This window comes from Mustela erminea, chromosome 19 (assembly GCF_009829155.1).
Source record: "Mustela erminea isolate mMusErm1 chromosome 19, mMusErm1.Pri, whole genome shotgun sequence".
In the NCBI taxonomy this organism is placed as follows: Eukaryota; Metazoa; Chordata; class Mammalia; order Carnivora; family Mustelidae; genus Mustela; species Mustela erminea.
The window spans coordinates 11,204,948-11,229,812 of NC_045632.1; the positions used below are offsets into that span (position 1 = coordinate 11,204,948).

A 24,865-nucleotide genomic window follows, 5' to 3' on the forward strand; every position below is an offset into this window, starting at 1 on the left:
GACATTAATTGTTGCTGGGGGTGCTGGACCGGGAGAGGGGGAGGCAGTGAGCTCACAGCAGCCCTGCTCCCTGCCAGCCCTCTGACTCACGCTCCCCATTACCGAATTTTTTCCGACTCACAGCTGCCTGGTGCAGAGTGGGGGGTGGGGGGAGTGAGTGAGTGTGGGTTTGTGTGTGTGTGAGTGTATGTGAGTGTGCGTGTGGAGTCCCCCTCCTTCACCTTACACTCAGCACTTAGTCCGCCTGCCCCCCTGTCTCTGGCTTCCCTGGGGTTCACCCAGTGCCCCCTCGGATGGGGGCCCAAAGGGTTTGCATCCAGCCCCGCGAGGGCCAGCCGGGAGGGCTTCCTCAGTCCCCTTTCCCAATCCAGGAAGTCCTTCCTGGTGTCTAGCTGTAAGCCCTCTTGCTGCCGGTCAGGATCCATGGTCCCCCGCTCCACCCTGGTCTCACTGCGTCCCCTGGCTGTACAGAGGAGGCAGACGGTAGCGGCCTGTGCGTGCCTCTGCCGGGTCCCTTTCCCGGGGCCCGCCCTCCCCGCAGCATCTCTAAGCACAGCAGGGCGCCGGGCCTGGCGGCTCCGGCTCCCTGTGGGGGTTTGCAGCTGGACACCCTCCCTCCCCACCCCCCAGCCACCCCCTCCTCCTCAGGCCTCCGCTGCGGCCAGCCCCCTCCCTGCCCCCGCTCCTGTCCCCTGCTGCCTCCTCGGCAGGCAGTCTCTCTTCCTTCTGGCAGAGCGTCCAGCCACTGCCTGCTCCTCCCCGGTCCAGGGCGCCTCTGGCAGGCGCTTCCCTCCCTCTCTCCCTCTTTCCTTCCCTCCCTCCGGTGGCCGCAGCCTCCTCCCCTCTCCTGCTCAAGTCCCCTTTCACCCCGTCCCTGCCCTGGAGTCTGCAAACATGAGGGTCTTGGCCTGCCTTATCGGTGAGTGACCCCTTCTCCATGGGGACTCAGGGACCTCTGACCCCTGAGCTCATACACTTAAGCGACTCAGACTTCCGGGGCCCTGTCTCGAGTGCTTGGGATGAATGACATCTGGTCGTCCTTGCCTGATCCCCCCAAGGGACCCAGCCTCTGGACACGCATCCCACCCTCTGAAGACCCCAGGGACTACTCTCCTTGCAACTGGCCCTGACTTTGGGGGGGGTCACTCCCATTTGACATTAACCAGGCCCCTGGGGGAGCACAAAGGGCCTGGCTCCTAGTCCTGACCCAAGGCAATGTGGGGCCCCGCCCGTCTCAGGGACCTGAGTCTTGCCCAGCCTTCTGTCCAGAGTCCTGCCTCCCAGCAGGGGTTTCTGGTTCAGAGGAGTGCGGATTTTGTGTGTGTGTGTGTGTGTGTGTGTGTGTGCACGCGCGCGCGTGCTCGAGCACTTGCTTGGGTATTTAAAACCAGGAGAAAGCACCCCCATGGGGCCTGTCCTCACTCTACCTCACCCCTCCAACCTCCCTTCCAGCGGCTCTGATGGGGATCCAGGCTGTTGGTAAGTGGCCCTGAGCACCTCTGTCTGGCCTTGCCCAACTCCAACCCACCCGGTCCAGTCTCCCCCTCCAGGGGAACCCCAGCAGCCCTGCGGGCAACTATGACCTTGGACATTGCTTCCTCCAGAACCGCTGGTGACCAACCCCCCATTTGTCATGGGGGCCACCTCTCTCCTGAGAACCCAGGAGTTGGGACCCCCACCAGTGGCCAGGGTGGCTGGCCTCACCCACACCCTGCAGGCAAGCCCCTGGCCCTGCCATTCCCGGGGACCAGGCCTCCCAGGTGTCCCAGCCTTTCCTCTGTCCCCTCAGAGCGGCTGCGTCTGGCTGACGGCCCCCACGGGTGTGCCGGCCGCCTGGAGGTGTGGCACGGCGGCCGCTGGGGGACCGTGTGCGACGATGGATGGGACCTGCGGGACGCCGCTGTGGCCTGCCGGGAGCTGGGCTGCGGGGGTGCACTGGCCGCCCCTGGAGGTGCCTTTTTCGGGGAGGGCTCGGGGCCTGTGTGGCTGAGTGAGCTGGCCTGCCGGGGCAGCGAGGGACAGCTGGGGCTCTGTCCCCACCGCGGCTGGAAGGCCCACATTTGCTCCCATGAGGAGGACGCGGGCGTCGTCTGTGCAGGTGAGAGGTCTTGGAGCCTCCGTCGGGGGGCACTCCTACAGACATGACCCCAGGGACTCAGAGGGTCTGGACTTCCAGGTGTCCCCACCCCTCCGAAAACTGGGTGTCTCCCTGCGGTACTCCCAGCTGACCATTGCCTGAGGTGTCCCCATGCCGGCCTTGGTCAGGGCCGCCCAGCCAAGCTCCTGTGCTCTCCCTCCCTCAGGTCAGCGAGTGGCCAACTCCAGGGACGGGGAGGATCCGCCTTCCATCCTGGAGGGGGACCTCTGGCCAGGGCTGTCTGGGGAGCTGAGCCCTGGCTCTCAGGAGCCTCCCGTGACCCACGGTGAGCCCACTCTGGCCGCGCATCCAGCTGGGAGGGAGAGGGTGGGGCCTTCCGCACTGATATGTCCCCGGGACAGACAAGGCAGGGGCTTCACCCCCTCAAGGGGCCCCCTGCCGCACCCTCAGGGACTCCCAGGCAGCACGGTATGGCCTGGCGGGAGGATCCGCAGCGACCAACCACAGTCTCTCGCAGCCCCCCGCCAAGCTGGGGCCCCACAGAACAACTCCAGGAAGAAGAGCCTGAAGCCAGTCAAGCAGCCCAAATCCACCAGGGCCCCCATGCTAACAGCTGGAGCCCCCCGACAGGGTATGTTCTCTGCATACCTCCCTGTCACAGTTCTGGCCTGGCCTGGACTGACCTGGGGACCCCTGGGTGGCCTCCTCCTAGCCGGTACCTGGGAGGGCTCCAGCATGCACCATATCCCTCAGGGACTCAGTCGGGCCAGACTCCCATGCCCCGCCCCTCCGGGCAGGGGCCCCAGGCAGCTCCTGCCCCAGACACCTTGCTCCTTCTGGGACCCCAGCACTCTTAAAGGCCCAGCAGGCAGGTGGATCTCGGACCACTGCTCCCTCTGGGGCTCAGTTTTCCCAGTTGGAAAATGAAGGGTGTTTGAATCTGCTTTTCCCAAACTGCCTGGCATGAGACTCACCACCCCCTCCCTCCCTGCCCATCCCCCCACAGAGCGGCTGCGCCTCGTCTCAGGCCCCCACGGGTGCTCCGGGCGCCTGGAGGTGTGGCACGGCGGCCGCTGGGGGACTGTGTGCGACGACGGATGGGACCTGCGGGACGCTGCTGTCGCCTGCCGGGAGCTGGGCTGCGGGAGCGCACTGGCCGCCCCCGGAGGCGCCAGATTTGGCCCAGGCTCGGGGCCTGTGTGGATGGATGACGTGGGGTGTGGAGGCGGGGAGCAGGCTCTGCGGGACTGTCCCCGGAGCCCCTGGGGTCGGAGCAACTGTGACCACAGCGAGGACGCAGGGCTGGTCTGCACTGGTATGCTCCCGCCCGCACCACCCACCCCCTGCACCCCATCTGCTGCACTTGCTCTCTCTAGGGCTCTCCTCTGTCCTCCCTCTATCCTCATTCTCCCTCTTCCCTCCCTCCCCCTGCATCCTCTCCCCATTCCTTTCCTCCCTTCCTCATCCCTCCCTCCTCAGTTCTCCCCCCTTCCTTCCCTTCCTTCCTCCTCCCTCCTTCCTTTCCTCCCTCCTCTTCCCCCCCAGCCTCTCCCATCCCTCCCTCCTACCTCTCTACTTCCCTCTCTCCCACTCTCCCTTCTTCCTCAGTCTCCCCTTCTCCATTCCCTCCCTCCTGCTTTCCTCCTTTCCTCCCCCCTCCCTTTCCTCTCTCCTCCCAGTTCTCTCCCCTCTTCCTTCCTTCTCTCCTTCCCCCCTTCTCTCCCCCTCCCCCAATACCATTTGAACCCCATCCACTCCAGGCAGGGACAGCTTGAGACCCAGTCCTCACTCTCATGGACTCACAGCGGGTCTGCTGCAGGACCCGACAGGCACAGGGTGACGGCCGCCCAGAGTGGTGGGGTGGGAAAGCACAGGGGCTGCAGGTGGACAGTGGGTGCCCACCAGAGCAGGGGGGCAGGGGGTGGGCAGTGCTTCCGTGGGCTGATGTGAACGGGAAGAGGAAGAGGACATTATCCTGAGTCCTGCTCTGTGCTAAGCAGTGTGCTGGGTACCTCCCGGCTGTGTCTGAGCCTCACCACCACGTGGACACCCTCTGGGGTGGGTGCTCTCATCCCTGTCTTCCCAGATGTGGAAATGAGGTTTGGAGAAGGAACCCAAATGACCCAGGTTATGAACTCAGCCCCAGACTCAGAACTTGACCAGCCATGTCTATCCCGCTGCAGACAGAGCTGCTGTGCGGGCGGGCGTCTAAAGCCTGGAGTGGTGGGGACGGAGGCCACCCATGGGGGTTGGGGACCTGAGCAGTGGGCTGGGACTGTGCTGTGCAGGATGGACAGCCCGGAGAGGCAGAAGCAGGTTCTCCAGAGACCAGACTGGGAGGTAAGTGGAGGCCCCAGGGAAGGCTAAGTGGCTGGGGAAAAGAAGTGAAGGCTACTGAGGTGTCTGGGGAAGCTTGGAGCCTTACTGACACCTTAATCCCCAGAGCAGTTCTGTAAGGCAGCTCCTCATGTCTGACCCCTCCCCGCTCAGTTCTTTTCTCCAGAGCACTGACGGGGGCGGGGGTGATGTACCCCCCAAACTAGGGGGTAGAAAGATGGACTCTGTGCTATCCAGTGGTGACCCCAGTCTTACCCAGAGAGACCCAACAGAAATGTACCCTAAAGCCAGCAAGAGGTTAGTTCGCAGACTAGGGGTTCTTTGCAGAGGGTGGGGTGTGATCTCCCCCCACCCCCAACTCCTCCCAGGGGACACTGGGCAAAGTCAGTCACACTGTGGATGTCCCTCACATGTGGGGATGGAGCCCAGGGGCACTGTGGACATCCGACAGTCACAGCTTGGCCCCACACAATCCCCCGATGGTGATGCTGAGGTCGAGAAGCCTGCCGTACAGGACTGGGGTAGGCAGCCGGCATGTGGGGTGAGGGCCAGTGTCCCCAGGGCTTGCTTCTGCACAAACGGGGCACTGGGAGGTGGACAGACAATTGCTGGACTCCCGGTGAGTGACTTCCCATCCTGGAGCCTTTTCCCCATCGGCAAACGGAAGGTGGGGCGTCTCCTGTCCCCCTGAGTACTGCTGCATGGGCAGGAAGCCTAGCCCTGGAGAGCTCAGCTTCTGCGCACGCACGTGGCTGCCTGCCTCCGAGCTCACACCACTCACCCACTGCAGTCTCCCGTCTGTCTGTTCCCCTCCCTTTCCCCACGTCCAGGCCCAGCTCCCCGGCTGCGTCTAGCTGATGGACCCCATGGGTGTGCGGGCCGCCTGGAGGTGTGGCACAGCGGCCGCTGGGGGACGGTGTGCGATGACGCCTGGGACTTGCGGGACGCCACTGTGGCCTGCCGGGAGCTGGGCTGCGGGGGCGCGCTGGCCGCCCCTGGGGGTGCCTTCTTCGGGGAAGGGGCTGGACCCATCCTCCTGGATGACCTTCGGTGCCGGGGTAACGAGACAGCCCTGCGATTCTGCCCCACACGGCCCTGGGGCCAGCATGACTGTCACCACCGGGAGGACGCTGGGGCTGTGTGTGATGGTGAGGAGGACACAGGGAGAGGCTGGGGGTGTGGGAGCCTCAAGTGGAGGCACAGGAAGTGGGGGGCTCGTGGGGCATTGGCACGCTCACCCGACACACCCCGCTCTCCTGTCCTGATGCATGGATCCTCACTCCGAATCTGTGGTCCTGGGATCAGCCATGGTGGTGATTGGCTCTTCCCTGCCCCAGGTATGCCTCTGGGGTATGTCCCCACCACGGCCCCAGCAGCAGACAGCAACCGCTCTTCGTCCCAGGAGGCAGTGTCCAGGCCCCCGGCCCCCACAAGGAGCCTGTCCCTAGGCACAGCAGACATCCCACCTCCTCCTGCCTCCCCCACTGTCCCTTGGGAGACTGGACCGGAAGCTGGTGAGTCCGTTCTGCTCCCTGAGAAAACAGGGTCTTACTGACTGCCTTTTCCCCCAGAGTCAGTGCTCCCCCCCGCCCCAACCCCTGCCCTTTCTCCCTGCTCATAAGTTCTCATCGGGGGAAAGACAAGGATGGTGAATGGAACAGAGCCCTGTGCCCTCAAGTTTCTGTGCTTGGTTGAATGCCCTGCCGTATTACTCAGGTGTGGTGAAGCCAGCAGATCAGGACGGGACTGCCCTTGGAAAGATATTGGGTTTCTAGAAACAGGGGCCAGGCATGGAAGGAGCAGCATGGGCCAGGAGGCAGGGGCAGTGAGGGGAACACACAGCTAGAGCCTTCACCGTGGCTGCCGCTGCTGCTGCTGCTTCTTCTTCTTCTTTTTTTAAAAAATATTTGACAGAGAGAGGGTGCACAAACAGGGGGAGTGGGACAGGGAGAAGCGGGCTCCCTATTGAGCAGGGAGCCTGATGTGGGGTTTGATTCCAGGACCCAGGGATCATGACCTAAGCCAAAGGCAGATGCTTAACCAACTGAGCCACCCAGGCGCCCCTTGACCATGGCTTCTGTGGGAAGGAGTGGGCAAGGCCGAGTAAGCAAGCTCAGGGTCAGCTTGCTTGGATGGTTTCCAAGAGCTGTGGGGCACCAGGGCTTCCCCTGGTTGTGGGGCACCAGGCCACATGGACAGTGGCCCAGAGTGTGAAAGCCCCCTACCCCGGAGCGGGGGTGGGGGTGGGCTCTGGATTGGCTGGTGTGCAGACAGGAGGCTGCTCTGCTGGCTTCCTGTCTCTCGATTTAGGTAGCCCTCCAGGGGTGGTCCCTCCAGGGTCAGCAAGGCCCTGAGAGGCCAAAGCGTCAGAACAGACTGTAGGGCACCCGGGTGGCTTAGTTGGTTGGGTGACTGCCTTTGGCTTGGGTTGTGATCCTGGGATCCCAGAATTGAGTCCTGCATCAGACTGCCTGCTCAGCGGGGGGTCTGCTTCTCCCTCTGACCCTCTCCCTTTTATGCTCCCCCCACCATAAATAAATCAAATGAAAGAAAGAGAGAAAGAAAGACAGACAGACAGACACACAGACAATAAAAAGGCCTGGTTAGCACAACTGACTCCTCCAGGATGGGAAACGCATTCTTGGTGGAGGCCACTTCCCCCTTTTCCTGAATCACTCAGCGCTCACAGGCTTGTGTGTGATCAGCGCTGTTGCAGGCATGCTCCTTGTCTCCATCAGGGGACACTCCTGGCCACGGGTCCCTGGGTGCTACATGCTGTCCATCTTACAGAGGAGGCCACATGGCTAAGACATGGGTGAAGGCAGAGCGTCCCAGAGCCCATGTCCTCTGTTTGGTTCGTTGTGGTCAACTATACGCAATATAACATTGACCACTTCGTCTGTTTTTAAGCATGAGTTCAGTGGCATGAAACCCATTCATGATGTCGGGCAGCCACCACCATCCAGCTGTGGGACTTTGTCACCATCCCAGACACCCCAGACGGATTACACGTGGGCTCCCCATCCCCCTGGCCCAGTCCAGGCGCCCACCCTTCTACTGTCTCTATAAACTGGACTCCTCCAGGGGCCGGGTGCAGATGGAACCCTGCAGTACTTGTGCTGATGTCCTCTGGCTTCACCCACGGGGCAGGTCACGGAATTCCCTCCCTAAGAAAGGCTGAATCCTATTCCATTTCGTGCGCAGGCCTCACTCCGCTATCCCTCCATGCAGGGATGCACAGTCAGGCTGTGTCCATCCTTGGACTGCTGTGAACAGCGCCAGGACCCTGTGCGCAAGCACGTGTCTGAGTAGCCATCCTCCGTTTACCGGCAGTAAAGCCCAAGCAGTGGGATTTCTGGATCATACGGGAATTCCGTGTCCCGTTTATCGAGGAACCCAGACCATGCCAGACTCTATCCCTGTGCCTGCCACCAGGATGGACGGATATGGGGAAGCCCAGATGAACAGAAGGCTGGATGAATGCAAGGCAGGCAGAGGGACGGATAGCTGGACAGTTTCCTGTCTAAGTCTTTGGGTCTCTTCCACCCTAGGGTCCCCCCAGCTGCGCCTGGTGGCAGGACCCAGCAGGTGTTCGGGCCGGCTGGAGGTGTGGCACAATGGACTCTGGGGGACGGTGTGTGATGACAGTTGGGACCTGCAGGACTCAGCCGTGGTCTGCCGGGAGCTGGGCTGTGGCAGAGCTCGGCAGCAGGACCCTGCGGCTGGCCGCTTTGGCTGGGGGGCTGGCCCCATCTGGCTGGATGATGTGGGGTGCTTGGGGACCGAGGCCTCACTCTCAGAATGCCCTGCTTCGCCCTGGGGGAAGCACAACTGTGCTCACAATGAAGATGTTGGAATCTCCTGCACTGGTAAGGAGGTCCTGACCACCTGCTGGCTCCTGGAGGGCTTCCTGGAAGAAGGAATGGGAACTAACATCTGCACTAACATCTTCTGAGTGCATGTCTTCCTAAGCCCCCTGCCCAGGCTGGCTGTTCCCACACATGTGACCGCACTCATGCCTCACAATAAGTACAAGCTGGTGGGTGTTATGCTCATTTTACTGAGGAAGCTGAGGCACAGAGAGGTTCAGTAACTTGTCCAAGGTCACACAGCAACTAAGTGGCACAGTTGGGATTCTTTCTCCTCCTCCTGTTTATGCTCCCCAAGATAAAGGAAGTGAGGACAGGGATGTCGGGAGCTGGAGAGAGGCCAAGGTGAGGGCCAGCTGCAGTATACACAAGCCTTGTTGTGTCTGTCGTTTGCTAACGTTTACGAGTGCCAGACACTGAGCTGGGTGCTGGGGTGTCAGATAGATGGAGCCCAGTCCTGGCCTTTGGGATGCTCACAGCTCACTGACACAAAGGTGCACCCACACATCTCTGCAAACCTGTGTGACACGGTATCATTCAGAAGGCCCTAAGACAACCCTCAGGTTCTATAATCTTCTAGAAGGACTCCCAAAAATTCAGAAAAGCCGTCATAAAAACCAGTTGAGGGCAGAGGCGCAGGGGCTGATGCAGGAGAGGTCTGCAGGGAGCCCCCAGCCTTCCTCCCTGGGGAGCCATGCAGAGAGCACTTAGCTCTCCCAGCAGGGGCAAGTGACCACACACGTGCAGTACTGCCCAGCAGAGACGTCCCCCCAGCCTCGGGTGCAGAGTTTTTACAGGAGCTTGGCTACGACCTCTGGCTGCCTGCCCATTGGCTGCCCGTGAGTCACAGTATTGGTACTGACTCTCTGGGTAGCCCCATGAGCCAGGGGCCAGACATTTCCTTGGGCACAGGTGACACTTTACTGCACACACGTGCTAATCTAATCAGAGAAATGTGACGAGGGCTGTGGCCCACACAATGGCGTCATAGAAGCTAAGGCCCTTTCCCTCTCCTCCCGAGGTCACAAGAGTCACAGAAGGGTTTTCAGCTGGGGAATGACCCGCCAGACCTGGTACCACTCTGGTAACTGGTGAGAGCTGGACAGGGAGAAAGGGAGACTGTCAGAAGTTATGGGAAGTGACACCGTGGGTGGCCAGTGGACAGGTTGATGTGGGAAGGGCAGAGAGGGCCAGGCATGTCCCAACTGGAAAAGCCAAGGAGCAGGGGATGGTGTGTCTGACCAGCAGGTTTGTATCCCCAGAGTCTGGCACAGTGCCTGGGGGATAGAATATGCTGGATAAATGTTGGAGACATGCAGGAGTGAATGAATAAAGAACAAAGAGATGAGGGAGAAGGGGGGATCCAAAAGACTACCTTGTCATTATGGTGTCTGCCACCTTCCATGTCCTCTCCTCCCAACTTCCAGACACTCTTGGCCTGGATTCCATCTCAGACCCCTTCAGCTGGAGCTGGATCCCTGGCCTGGGTAGAGATCCGGATGCCTGGCTCCCTGGGGAGCTGACCACCAAGCCCCCAGCAAAGCTGACCCCCAGTGTTCCCGAGAAAACCACCACCAAAGCCCCAGGGAGAAACCCCAAGGGTACTAAGAAGTGGGTGACCAAAAATGCAAGGAGACTGACCACTCAGCCCCCCGTGATTCCAACCACTAAACACTCCAGGGTCTTGGGCACCCAGAGGCCCCCTGAACTGACCTCACAGACCACCACGACCCTGACCACTGAGGCCTCCCGAAGAACAGTTTCTGAGTCTACTGCCAGGTTGAGCACTGAAGCCCCCCACAGGATGACCTCACATACTACAGCAACACGGACTCCCCGGGCCCCCCGAGAACGGACTGCCAAGACCGTGGCAACACCGACCACTCAAAGCCCCCGAGAAATGACCTCTGAGGCCACAGTGGAGCAAATCCCTCTGGCCTCCACGGAGCCATCCGCTGAGACCCCAACACAAGGTTCTCCAGACTCTTCCAAAGACCCAGCCCCCTCCCCCACTGGGAGCACCGCTGGGGGATCAGGTGAGTGGGGGGAACATGAAGAGGTGAGGCTGACCCCTGTTGACCCCTCCTGACTTGGGGTCTTCTACCAGCAGGCCCGTTCCGGGTGCGTCTGGCCGATGGGCCCAACCGGTGTGCTGGCCGGCTGGAAGTGTGGCATGCTGGGCGCTGGGGGACAGTGTGCGATGACAGCTGGGACCTGCGGGACAGTACCGTGGCCTGCTGGGAGCTGGGCTGTGGAAGGGTCCGGTCCCGAGTGGGCAAAACCCACTACGGCCCCGGGACCGGTCCCATCTGGCTGGATGACGTGGGCTGCAAGGGAATCGAGGCCTCCCTGAGTGACTGCCCTGCTGGGGCGTGGGGCCAGCACAACTGTGACCACGAGGAAGACGTGGGGCTCACCTGCACTGGTACTGGGAATGGGGTGGGGCACCCAGAGTCACTCCAGAAGGTTCTGGAAAGGTATCTGGTGCAGCAGCAAGGACCTGAGGCAGGGAGGGACTCAACCCATGTCCCACTTTCTCCCAAGGCCACGCCGATGAGGATGATTATCCCCCCTGGACGTGGGATCCCACCTTTGGAGAGGACCTGGCCAAGCTGACCACCACCGCTGGGGTACCTGGACACATGCTCTCCTGGGGCACCACCAAGAGCCCAGGCGCCCCCTCTCCGGCGACAAGGCGTCTTCCGGACACAGGTGAGGTGCAAGGCCAGGGTGCAGATGGGGCCACATCGACCTGTGTGCTCCTCCCAGCCGAGCTTCCGAGAGACCCTGGAGCTGGCCTGGGTGTCGGAGATCCCGGACAGGTTCTCCACGGCTCCAGAGGCCCAAAACGTTCCTTCCCTGGGCTCCTCTCGAGAGCCTTTAAGAGGAGACCCCCGTGTGTCTCTGAGAATCAGACCAGGCTCAGCAGGGCCCAAGCCCACGGTCCTCCAGCAAACCAGCCACGACACCTGAGGCTGGGCCCCTCCATCCAGAGCCCGGAGACCTCCCAGAGGGCCGAAGTCACCACGTCATCCCCCAGCCCCCTAGAGCTTGGTCCCTGCGGCTCGAGGGTCCTTCCACCCCTGCGACCACACCCGGAGCTTGTGCACCCCAGCCCCCGTGCTTTCCCAGCGCAGGCTGCTCAGGTGGTTTCCCCGCAGCATCTCCCAGGCCCTGTGGCCCTGCGCATGTGCATTGCTTCCCCGTGGGGGTCCCCGTGTCCACGCACGTGCGCAGTGTCCTTCCAAGCTTCCCTGTGGCGTCCGTCTAGCCCCGCATCCCTGCGCGTGAGCGCATGCTCTACGGGCTTCGCAGGCTCTACGGGCCTTGTGTCCCTGCGCATGTGCGTGTGCATTTGTGCACACGTCCGCGGCCCTCGGTCCTCTCCCGCGCAGCCCGCTGGCTCTCTTCCACTGGCCCACTCCGCGTCTCTGTCGCACTGCTGTTCTCGTGGTCCACTTGTCTGTCACCGTCACTCTCATATGCTCGCATCCAGTGCACACGTTCCTGTTCTCCCCCTGCCGACGCCTCTACCCTCCGTGTTCTTGCTCTCTCTGCCACCGACCATCCACCGCCTGCCCTGCTGCTGTCTGCCTGCCCCCCGCCCGGCCACTCGCGCCTCCGGCCGCCCCTCTGTGCCCACGCGCGGACTCCACCTTCTGCTCACCAATGGCTCCTCCTGCCCCGGCCCTGCCTGTTTCACTCCACCCAGCCTTGTGCCCCCGCTTCACCCTCCCGCTGCCCTCTCCCTTCTCCGGGTGGTCTCCCACCCTCCGAAGGTTCCCCCTTCTGCCTGTCGCCCTGCGTCCCTCTGCTAGTCTTTCACTGAGCGACTCGTCGCCTCAGGAACCGGGCGCCCCGCCCCGCGGGCATTTTCCCGCCTTTTTCTGGCGCTCCGCACGCACGCGCGGCCCTCGGGGAATGGGCCCAATCCGCCTCACGGCTTGTGACGTCACAGGGGCGCTGCGCCTCCTGATTGGCCGGCTGACCCACGCCCGCGGCAATAAAAGCCGGGGGGGGGCGGCGCTTACTGCGCTTTCAGAGCGGTGACTTGTCTGCGAGTTTGGGCTGGTGGTGAGGGGGAAACGGAGAGGAAGGGCGGGTCGAGGGGCAGCCGCGCGTTAGGGCGAGGGATCGGAGTTGTGAGGTCGGGCTTGTCCTGCCCGGCGGTCCGAGGTGCTGCTCCTGGGTGCCGGGCGGCCGGGGTCCTAGAGCCTTTGTTCTAGAACTGCAGCGGGGCGCAGACCCCTGGCTATCCTCTGGCGCCCCCTCGTGGCAGAGACGGTCAGATGCGGGGCCCGGAGGGCCTACTGGGGTGCGGGGCGAGGGGAGTAGTCGGTGACATGAGCTCGGAGCGGCGTCGCGAGCCGCGCCTGGGAAAAGTCGGGGTAGTCCCAGGTCCAGTGATAAGGAGGCCAGATGGCGAGTGGGAGGAAGGACAGAAGCGCCTTCCTCCCCCCTCACTGCGAGGTGACCCTGGGAAAGAGGGACGCGCCTCTCTGAGCCTGCTTCTTCCTGTGGGAAACAGTCCCGCACAGCTCCCTCGGTGCGGGGTGCGCGCGATTCCGGCGCCCGGGAGACCTGGGCCCTGCGGCGAACGCCCGGGCTGCGGCGGGGGCAAATCTGCCTCAGCGGAAACTCAAAAGCTGCTGCTAAGGCCCGTCTTCGTGATTCCACACACATTTCGCTCTTCAGACTGGGAGAGATGACGGAGTTACTGAGCTAACGATCAGCGACTTGCTTAGTCCAGCTCTCGGGGGTGTTCCGGGGTTAGAACTAGCGGGCGACCTCGGGTCCTGATCCCAAGAACAAAATGTGTGTGAAACCGTTTAAAACCTCGGAACGCTGGTGGCGAGGCTGGTTTAGCGTGAATGTGGCCGCTGCAGGATCCCAGGGAAGCCATTGTTTCTTGTAGGGCGATGCCGAAGGGCCTCGCCGAGGACATGGCATTACCCAACAGAAGACACCAGGAGGAAGGGAGTTCTCCGGGGGGCAGAGGCCGGGGTTAAAGGGCATTGCCCGCCGGACACTGCCTTCTCCCTGGACCCTTGGCTCCATCCCGCCTTTACCGTGACATAACCGCCCAGTACTGCCTTGCAGCAGTGCAGGCTCACTTTGCAGTCCCCTGGGTCAGAAGTCCAGCAGGGATGTGTTCCTTCCCAAGGCTCTAGAACAAAATCTGTTCTCTACCTCTTCCGGCTTCTCGAGGTCCCCACATTCCTTGCTCGTGGCCCCTTCCTCCCTGTTCAGAGCTGGCAATGCTGCACCTCTCTGACCTTCCTTCTGTCTTCACGTCTTCCTCTGTCCTAATTTTAAGGATTTGTGTGATTGGATTGGGCCTACCTGGATTGATGCAGGATAATCTCTTCCTCTCAAGGTCTGCACCTTTAATCACAACTGCAATATCCCTTTGCCACATAAGGTAACCTATTCAGAGGTCCTCGGGACTAGGGTACAGGCGTCTTTGGGGGGGCATGGTTCCCCCACTGGTCTACCACCGAATCGTGCTGTAGAGACTCCGTGGAGACTTACACACTTGTTGAATGAATGTAACAGCCGAAGCTAGAAGCTTAAAAGGTTGAGTTTCACTTTCCAGTTCATTGAAGCAGTATTTCTCGAGGCTTCTCAGAATTTGGAGACATAGACATTTACATGCCTGTCGCCTGCTGTGCGGCAGGCCTGAATACTAACCCCTGAGAACATAGCGGTGAGCAAGGGAAAGGGAGGCTGAGATTTGCAATTTAGAATTGGATGGCCAAGAGATGCCTTACGGAGAAAGTGCTCTTTAAGTGATGACCTTTAGGAGGAGAGGGAGAAAGCCATGCAGATATCTGGTTGGAGAATGTTTTATACAGAGGGAACAGTGCATGCAAAGGCTTTGAGGTAGAATCGTGCTTAGCTGGTTGAAGAAACGGCCTCAAGGTCAGCGGGGCTGAAATGGAGTGGTCGATGGGAATGATGGCAGGAGATGAGATCTGCAATGGGGACCCTGGAGGGAGCTAAGGGTGCATTCCAGACGGAGGGAGCAGTGCATGCAAAGGCCCTCTGGTGAGACCTTGAGAGAATGGCAAGGATGCTAGCATGACCGAAACACAGTAAGCCAGGTAGTGTGAGAGTGATAGGAGAGGGCTAGACTCTGAGTTTTATTCTCTATGCAGTGAGAAGCCCTTGGTGGGGCATTTTGAGCTAGGAAGGACACGGTCATGAGTGCATTTTCAAAGCATTCACTCAGGATGCCGCATGGGAAATGGATGGAGGAGCCAGAGTGCATACAGGGAGATGGAGAGGTCTCTGGAAAGGTGACACTGGTCTCTGCCAGGGTAGCAGTGGAGACTAAGAAGTGGATTGTGTAAGCTATATTCTGGGAGTTGAGCTGATGGATTCGAGTGAGGGGTTGGGTGGGGTGTGAGAAGAGGGAAGTGGGAGATGGGGACCCACCTTTTACTGGATCAGGGAACACTGCAGCTGGATCCACAGGATCCACAGTGGGAATATTAGATCTATTGGTGATGTGTTTGACACACCCAAGTGCAGACATTAGATACACCATCCTGGAGCTCTGTGGAGTGCCTGGGCTGAAGATATACATTGACAGAATGGAATGTGAGGCTGTGGGAATGGATGAGGCTGTGCAGACAGCTAGCCGTGTCTCATGGGCCTCCCATACCCAGCTTGGAAGGTGGGATGACTCATGGATTTGGGCTGTTGCTGTATGTTACGGCTGCATGAGGTCATGCAGAGGGGAGAGAATCCAAGAGTAAATGCAAGATTAAATTCAGAGGTTGGGTGATAATATTAACAATCATAGCTAGTTTTCACTGAATGTACCCCATGTGTCAGGAACCATCTACCAGCATCACATGGCTTAACTCACTTCCTCCCCCAAGGAACCTTATGAGATCAGTACAACACCTAACACCATCCTACAGATAAGGAAACAGGTACAAAGAGGGCTAGTACAGCAAACAGCAGAGCTTGGATTCTAACTCCAGGATTTACACTCTTAACTACGCTAGTCATGGACACAGGGAAGGAGTATATGACAGAATAAGCTCTGAAGAACACAGGAAGCATTATGCAGGCATGACTTTATTGAGGGGGGAAGGGGTGTGGCCTTTGAATAAAATCTTGAAGGACCAATAAAAGCTCACCAGGGGAGGAGTGGGGTAAAACTCAGTAGATTTGCACCTCGAGGGAAAGAGGTCTCCATTAAGGACCAGGTAGACCTGTGTGGGTCTGAAGCCTAACACTGCTCTTTGGCTGTGTGACTTTGGGAAAGTTCCTTGCCTTCTCTGGGCTTTAGTTCGGTCATCTGTAGCAAAACAGCAGCTTCTGCAGCCACCCTCTCCCCATGAGATTGCCAAAAATTAAAATGTCTGACAGCACAAAACTTGTGGGGTAAAGGTGGGCATGCGAATCTGCACCTCATTAGGAGGGCAGTTTAACAATGTCTAGGGAGACGCCTCTGCCTTCCACACCGCAGTTATACAATTAGGTGTTGAGGAGTTCTCACTCCTGAGCCCAAGGTCACAGATCTAAGGAGTTCACTGCAGCTGTATTTGTAACAGCAAAACATTGGCCACAGCCACAGCCTACCTGCCTGTCAACAGGGCACGGACGAATGTTGGTACAACAGAATATTAAATGAAGGTTAAAAAGAAGGAGCTAGAGAGAGATGAATTGAATTCAAAGAATAAGCTTATCACATGCCAGGCTTTGCGACCCTATGAAGTAGATCACCATGGTACCCATTTTACAGGTGAGGAAACTGAGTCATGGAGTAGTTCAGTGACTTGCTCACCCAGCTAGGAAGGGCCATGCCCACATCCAAGCTATAAAACTACACAGTGTTATGTAGATGGGCAAATCTTCAACTTAGGAAGCTAAAACATGGAGAAACAATATGGCCTCAGAGAGTCCTTTGGGGGAAAGGAGGTGATTGGGCCTCACAAGGGCTGTAACTCTGCAATGCTGCTGCTTAAATTTTAAATGCACATTTTAATGAAAAAAATCAAATTGACCCCACACTAATGGACGGGTGGCCATATATATATATATTTTTTAAGATTTTATTTATTTGACATGGAGATCACAAGTAGGCAGAGAGGCAGGTGGAGAGAGAGGGGGAAGCAGGCTCCCCACCGAGCAGAGAGTCCGATGTGGGGCTGGATCCCAGGACCCTGAGATCATGACCTGAGCCGAAGGCAGAGGCTTAACCCACTGAGCCACCCAGGTGCCCCACAGGTGGCCATATCTTAGAGCACAGTTCAAGAACACAGAGACCCAAGGAGTATGCCTGCAGTTGGTGGACTGACATTGTAACGGGGTTCAATTTGTGTTCTCAGTGGAGTTCTCCTAAAACCCAGCATCTTGAAAAGACATCTTCACCGCTAATGGGTTTTTTTCCCCTAAGCTTGTTTCCATTTTTGATTTTTTAACAATAAGGCTAATGGTTCTTAAAATTCCTAGTGCGTATGACCATCAGGTAGGATTTCATAGTTTCCCTCTTAAAGTATGGGGACAGGCATGGGGAAGGTATTAAGAACGGTTAATAATAGGGAGATGGGACTGAGGTATTGGCAATGCCAGGCATCAAGGTGAAAATTGACCCATGTAATATATTAGCAGGTGACAGAGCCAGGGATTTCTGCAACTGGGACACCTAGCCGCAGAGCTCAAAGTGACCAGGACAAACGTGCCTAGTGTGTCAGACACCATCCTTCTGCTGGTTTCATGTGCAGAGCGGGAAAATGTCTATGGTGGAGAAGGGAATTCCAGGTGGGGGCAATAGCACGGGCAAAAGCTCAGAGGTGCACCGAGGCTAGATGGGAACACCTCAAGGTTTGGGGTCCGGTGTGAGCAGCAAGCCTGTGGGGAAGACGGCACGGTGAGGGGGTGTCAGAGAGGTGGGCAAGGGGCAGTGAGTGAAGGGAGGGGAGGAACATGGAGTTTCTGGTTTCCCAACATTGTGAATACACTCAAACCTACCAAACTGTACACATTAAGGCATGGGAATTATATCTCAACAAAGCTATTGTGTTTTTTAAATGATTTATTTACTTACCTGAGAGAGAGAGAAAGCGTGCACATTTGCATGCAAGTGCAGGGGAGGGGCAGAGGGGGAAGGGGAGAACCTCTAGCAGACTCACTGGGCGCGGAGCCCCACGTGGGACTGGCTCGTCCAACCCTGAGATCGCAACGTGAGTTGAAATGAAGATTCAGACACTTAACTGACTGAGCCACCCAGGCGCCCGAAAAAGCTATTGTTAAAATAAGTTTTTTGATCCACCAAGCTAGAAGACTGAATTCAATCTTTCAATTCTCTCTATATAAAATGGTGTATTTTACATTATATTTTACATTATACTTATAAAATAGTTAATTTTTATATTACACAGTTGACCATTGAATAACACGGGGGTTAGGGGCACTGACCCCCATGCAGTCAAAAATCTACATATAGATGAGAGAGTTTGACTCCCTCAGAACTTTACTAATAGCCTACTGTTGACAGGAAACCTTACTGATAACATAACAATTAACACATAGCTGACCATTGAATAACACGGGGGTTAGGGGCACTGACCCCCATACAGTCAAAAATCTACATATAGATGAGAGAGTTTGACTCCCTCAGAACTTTACTAATAGCCTACTGTTGACAGGAAACCTTACTGATAACATAAACAATTAACACATATTTTGTATGTTATATATATTATACAGTGTATTTTTTATTTATTTGACAAATACAGATCACAAGTAGGCAGAGAGGCAGACAGAGATAGAGAGAGAGGAGGAAGCAGACTTCTTGCTGAGCAGAGAGCCTGATGCGGGGCTCCATCCCAGGACCCTGGGATCATGACCTGAGCCGAAGGCAGAGGCTTAACCCACTAAGTCACCCAGGCGCCCCAATATACACTGTATTTTTATAATAAAGTAAGCTAGAGAAAAAAGTTACTAAAATTTTAAGTACAGTATAGTATTGTACTGTATTTGTGGGGAAAATCCACATACAGGTGGTTCTGCATAATCTGTAGAGTTCGAGGGTCACTGGATATTATACATTTATATGTTACATAAAATTGTCATGTAGAGATTATCCAAGTGTATTCATCCAAAATACATAGTGAAAATGCTACAGAAATGTTCCTGGTTGTTCATTAATAAAGATATTATAGGTGTCCCCCGCCCCCCGAGGGAAAAATAAAGATTGAGTAGGGGCAGGGACATCAGGACATTGAAATAAGAACTGTTCTTATTTTATAAGCTGGTTTAGTCCCAGTTTCTGCTCTTAGTAGTTCAGAGCATCTCGGCTGAGTCACCGGGGTGGCTGTGAGGTCAGGAAGGAGATTGTGGGGGGTGCAGGTGAGACAGGATAAGAACTGAGTTGGGGTCCAGGAGGAGCAGAGGGTCACAATAAAGGGAAACGAGATTCAGTTCTCCCTATGATGAAGTTCTTGAACCTAGGTGGGGTTCGGTGGGGTGAGGTTCGGAGCCGACGGCTAAAGAAAGAATTCTTAAGACGTCTCTGGTGCAAAAAGGTGGTTTATTAGAGCACGGGGACAGGACCCGTGGGCAGGCAGAGATGCAGCCGCCCCGGGTTGTGAGGGTAGGCATGTTATATACCCTACTGTTGGGGGAAGGTGAGGGGAAGGGAGGTTTCAGTGGAGTTTTCATATGCTAAAGAGGGCCTACAAGGTGCCAGGATGTTCCAGGCCTTCCGGAGGCCTTGCCCTTGCTGCTGGATCAATGTTGTCTTTAGACCAGCCATTAACATTAAGATAGTTGGGAGACTTTTTGGTGGGGTGTCACAATCCTGCTATCAATCATCTTTGTTAGTGAGATTTAGGACATTTGTAAGCCAAGGGAGACTCCTGTTTAGCAGGATTGTGAGCTCTGCAAGTTAACTATTTGCTTATTGTTCATGGCAGTCAGGGCTGCCTGAGGGATGCTACACTTATGGAGGGGAAAGGGTGAAGAGGGGGTGCAAGGCGCCAGCTTTTGCTTTGTCCTCAGCCAGCCTCCTGCTCCCTCATCACCTATATCTCTCAAGGTAATGAGGACAGTTACAAGCCTTCCTGGACATGGGATACACCTTCCGGAGGGGCTCCGCCCGAGGGGACACCCACCGCAGGCAGACCTGGATCCACTCTTACCACTGCTACCACCCAGCGTCCAGGCCGTCCCTCTTCAGCTCCAAGGATCCGTGGAGACACAGGTGAGGCATGTAGCTGTGGCAATCGGGTTGTTTGTGTTGTGGGTAGAGAGATGGACTCCGAATTCCCCAGTGCTGACCCCACTCTCACCCCAGAGATCCAGCAGAAATATATCCTGGTACAAGGGGTTATTTTCTACGTCTGTGGCCCTCAACTGGGAGTAACTAGCAATATCTGAAGATGTTTGGGATTGTCATGACTAAGAGTGGGGAGGTTACTAGAACCTAATGGGTCAAGGCCACGGGTGTTGTTACATATCCTACTCTGTACAGAGCAGTCCCCCACAACAAAGAATCATCCAGCTCCAAATATCAACAATGCCCAGGTAGGGGAACTATAACCTATACTATGCAATTCACTCTGACAGATCAATGAAGAAATGACAGGAAGCCCTACAAGAGAATGGGTAACAGTTATGACCAGGCAATTCACAGAAGGGAAAGCCCAAATGGCCAACAAGTATATGTAGAAACATTCACACTCATGAAGAATTAGGGAAACTAAAGTTAAAGTGATGACAAGCATGGAGAAAATTTGGAAGATAGGTAATATCAAGTGTGGGTGAAGATGTGGGAAAACGGACATCCCCACTGGATACAGGTATCTAATAAAGACAGTAAAATTAGGTATGATTGTACATTGTGACCCAGCAATCCTCTTCCTGTATTCCAGAGAAATTCTTTTTTTTTTTAAAGACTTTATATATTTATTTGAGAGAGAGAGAGAGCATGAGAGAGGTCAGCTGGAGAAGCAGACTCCATGCTGAGCAGGGAGCCCGATATGGGACTTGATCTGGGACTCCAGGATCATGACCTGAGCCTAAGGCAGTCGCTTAACCAACTGAGCCACCCAGGTGCCCCATGTATTCCAGAGAAATTCTTGAATAGGCTTCTGTGGTCAAGCTGTATGAGGGTTTTCTTTGGAACACTGTGATATCAAGGAGTTGGAGGCAGGTTATGTGTCCAGCAGTGGGTAACGAGAAATGCAGTGGGTGCGTGCGGTGAAATCCCACGGGGAGCTAAAGCGAGTCGAGCTGCACACACCAGAGCACGGGGCAGTGTGAGCAACTAAAGATGGAGAAAGAGCAGAGTGAGATTTCCAGCGATTTGCAAAAGCTAAAAAGCACAAACAAAAATACACATACGCTTAATACATTAACATATATACATATATGCCTTTTCTATTTTATAAGGTATTGTGTAAGGACCTATCTTTAAGGACATGTGTCAAATACACTAATGGAGGTAGCTGTGGGGGGAAAGTGAGAGGGATGGAGAGCGGGAAAGAAAAAGGAGAAAAAAGAAGAGACATTGCCGGGCTGTTGATGACAATGTACAGAAGAGTATTATTAGTTTGGCTTTCTGAACCTTGGGTCCGAAAAATTAAAAATACCACCCTAGACATCTGAACCCCTACAATATTTAAGCAAGCTGTGATTCTTGAAATAATAACTAAATCAGTTAATAGTTACTGAACAGTACACCCAGGTGTTGGGGACTGTTCTAAGAACTTTATATATATTACCCCTTTAGCTCTCAGGCATCTGTAGGAGCCCTATGATGTAGGTGCTATCATTACGCCCATTTCATAGATGTGAGAAACTGAGGTATGGACATCAATGAGTGTGACAGTATTAGTCACAAGAGTGCCTGTTACATGCGAGGCGCTGTCCTAAGTCTCTGCACACACAGGAGCTCCCTGCACCAGCACAGTTCTACAAGGGAGGTCCGTTGATCATCCACAAACTGAGGTTCAAGGCAGTTAAATAACTTGTCCATGGTCACCCAGTTAGGAAGCGACAGATCTGGGGTTTAAGCACAGGCAGCATCACTGGAGGCCAACCCCCTTACTGAGCCACTTCTCTGATGCTGCAAACCAGTGGCAACAACAGGAGGCATGTCCAAAATCCTGCAGGAAACCTGGAATTCTCTAGAGCTGTATTGTTCAATATGCTAGCTATCAACACTGGTGGCTTTTTACTTTAAATGAATTAAAAATGTGAAAAAGGAGAGCAGTCCCCTTGGGTCCCCTCCCTCCTTGGGAGCTTTGTGTATTCACTTCGCTATCATTCAATAAACCTTGCTTTGCTGCCCACCAAAAATATTTTTTTTAAAGATTTTAGTTATTTATTTTACAGAGATCACAAGCAGGCAGAGAGGCAGGCAGAGAGAGAGAAGGGGAAAGCAGGCTCCCTGCTGAGCAGAGGGCTTGATCCCAGGACCCTGAGATCATGACCTGAGCTGAAGACCGAGGCTTTAACCCACTGAGCTACCCAGGTGCCCCCCAAAATAATTTTTGTTGAAAAAAAAAAAATTCCAACCCTTAGTTGGAATAGCCACACTTCAGATTAGGGTTGGCCACATGTTATCACACCCATCACTGGGAAAGTGATATTTAACGACCCAGACTCTGAATGCAAAGGACTTTGCTTCAAATCTTGTCCCCACAATTTGCAAACTGTATCTGTGCGACCCATGGCAAGTTACCTACCCTTTTGGCCTGACTCCCCTCATCTGCAAAAAGGGATAAAATTCTCATTTACCCGGAAGCTGAGCCAAGAAAGGGATAAGGCTTCTCATTCTACTCAGGCCCTAAATGTAAGGTGCCGCCAAAACACGCAGTTACCAAAGTAAATATCTTTATAGTTTTAAAAATCGAAATTAATGTAAAACATTTGCAATGAACTGAACATCAAAAATTTAACGAAAGGCAGGATCCCATCTACCTCACTTGACTTTCCCTAATCCTGGCCCAGTCAGATCCTGCTGGGCTAAAATTTGGACTCTTTTGTTCATAGTGGATCTTTTGCAATAATTTTGTTTAAAAAGTGACATAAAAATCTTGACCACTGAGATTACGCTCAGAAGCCTCTTGCATCCCCCCTCACGCTTCTGCACCTTCCGGCATCTCCCCCATTCCTTCCCATTTGCTCCCTCATCCCTCCGCCCTTCAGCCCCTCCCGCATCCCCAGGTAAGCCGCCACAATCCCCACACTCCCGCGTTTTCCTTCCTGCTTCCGCAAGACCCTCCAGCGCCCGCCCCCACCACGTTTCCGCTCCCTCCCACCTTCCACGGTACCCCTCCCCTCCCTCGAGCGCCCTTGCCCGCATAGGAGGACGCCAGGTGGCGTCTGGAGACATCACAGGTGGCGGGGAGGTGGGGCGTTGGGGCGGGGCAAAGTTTGCTGGGGAACCGTGACGTTGCAAGGCTCCGCGCCCTCCCGTTGGTCGGCTCCTCCCTGGAGGGGCGGGGCAGGCCAAGGGGGTGGGCGGGGCAAGCTGACCTCGACCATCTGTCTTTCCTCCTCCTCCAGGTTCCCTGAGGAAACTGTGGCCAGACCGTCGGCCGCAGCGTCCCACAGCGGCCAGGACAGCGCCCCCTGCCGCTTCCCCAGCTCCGTCAGCTTCACCAGAGCCCCCTGGCCCACCGGTGACCCCTGACTCTGCGCCTCGGCTCATTCCCGAGGCAGCTTCAAGGCGAGGGGTGACCTCTGACCCTCCTGACACTTCAACACCCAACCCAGACCTGGCCTCGCAGATGAACTCGGACCTCACTCTGACAACCCCTGGCCTCACTCTGTCCACCCCCGAGGGCGCTGTGACTCCAGCGCTTATACCTGATCTTTCACCCACCCCACCACCCACCTTGCCCAAAGAACTGACCTCTGACCCCTCTGCACCGTCAGTGGTGACCCACCTTTCTTCTACCTCAGAGTTGACTCCAGAATCTGACACAACCCCAAACTTGGGCACAGCTCCATATGCCAACACATTTCCAGATCATTCCAAATCCCCAGACTCCTCCATAAACCCCCACCCTACTGGCACCCCTCATTCCACCTTGACCTCTCAACCCATGACCACCCCTCATTCCGCCACAACCCCACCACTCACTAGGACCCCACAACCCACCACACCTCCTCAACCCACCATATCCCTTCAACCCACCACATCTATTCAACCCACCACAACCCCTCAACCCACCATATCCCTTCAACCCACCACATCTATTCAACCCACCACAACCCCTCATCCCACCATGACCCCTCAGTCCACTGCCTCTCCACTCACCACAACCCCTCACCCTATCACAAATCCTCATCCTGCCACAACCCCTCACCCCACCATGACCCTTCATTCTACCACCTCCACTCACCCCAGCATGACAGCTAACCCTACCTCAACCCCTATGATCACTACCAAATCCATTCTAACTTCCTCGGGAACAGAACTGTTCTCTCCCACTCCAGCACCAACAGTCAAGTCTAGCCTACACCCCTGGTTGACTTCCACGGGGTCTTCTCATCTCTCTACATCCAAGATGTCAAGCCTAGCTCCTTTTCCAAACTCGGAGTCCAGCCACTCCAGGCCTTCTCCAGCTCCAAGCGTGGACACTCTGTCCACTGACGACTTTGAACCACCAAGAAGCCAGAGCCCCAAACCAAGCCCACCACCCCCACAGACCCCACACTCAGCCTCTGACCCCACAGTGACCTCTGACCTCCACCTGTCTTCCATGGCCCTCCCCTTGGGTCAACCTTTCCCTGACCATCTCACCCCAAGGCCAACCCCTGGTCAGAGCCCAGACCCCCTTGGCCCATGTGTGGCTCCAACACCACCTGTAAGGGTCATGGCTTGTGAGCCGCCTGCCCTGGTAGAGCTGGTGGCTGCTGTGAGGGAGGTGGGTGGCCAGCTGCAGAGGCTGACCCAGGTCCTGGAGAAGGAGCAGCAGCAGCGCCAAGCCCTGGGACTGGGGCTGACCCAGCTGGTGGAGGCCACCCGGAACCTAGGGCAACTGGGTGAGGTTGTAAAAAGACTGGCTGAGGGGGCCTGGCCCCCTAGTACCTCTGCACCAGCCACCACCACCCCAGAGGAGGAAGAAAGGCCTCTGAGGGGAGATGTGTGACCCCTATATGGGATTTGAGGGGGTAAAGGCACACCCAACCAAAAAATGAAAACCATAGTATCTAATTAAAAACAAGATATCAGTGACATTTGTGGGGATTTAGGAGAACTCCAGAGAGAGGGAATCCCAAGATTGGTCTTGAATTGTGTATCCCATAGGCACCTTGCAAGGCAATGATGTTTATGGTGATGGTGTTAGTGATAATGGGTGATGACCATGGTGGTCATGGTGATTACGGTAGTGAGAAGGAGGACGGTGAGCCTAATAGTGGCCATGATGACCATGGTGACGATGGCGATAGAAGTGATGTTGGCCATGACCACGGTGGTGGTGATGATGAAGGTAATCATGGGCGTGATTGCGATGATCGTAGTGATGACGATCGTGATGGAGATGGGGGTGGTGACGATGGTGCCACCATTGGTACTGGCGAAGCC

General features: G+C 56.0%; 1 protein-coding gene across 4 annotated transcripts; it reads left to right on the top strand.

The window, feature by feature from the left end:
* The first annotated feature begins 19 nt into the window (after positions 1-19).
* Positions 20-24,514, top strand: SSC5D (scavenger receptor cysteine rich family member with 5 domains). 4 transcript variants are annotated; one of them, XM_032323931.1, is made up of 15 exons: positions 20-919; positions 1,453-1,479; positions 1,790-2,098; positions 2,304-2,423; positions 2,616-2,729; positions 3,105-3,413; positions 5,266-5,583; positions 5,773-5,949; positions 7,987-8,304; positions 9,732-10,340; positions 10,412-10,729; positions 10,849-11,016; positions 19,361-19,525; positions 22,837-23,439; positions 23,494-24,514. In XM_032323931.1, the coding sequence occupies exons 1-15, from the start codon at positions 424-426 to the stop codon at positions 24,426-24,428; spliced, it is 4,986 nt and encodes a 1,661-aa protein (XP_032179822.1). In that variant the 5' UTR covers positions 20-423; the 3' UTR covers positions 24,429-24,514. The 4 variants fall into 4 exon arrangements, with proteins under 4 accessions (XP_032179822.1, XP_032179820.1, XP_032179821.1 ...); XM_032323929.1 differs by having other exon boundaries at positions 22,837-24,514; XM_032323930.1 differs by having other exon boundaries at positions 10,415-10,729; positions 22,837-24,514.
* Positions 24,515-24,865: the final 351 nt, after the last annotated feature.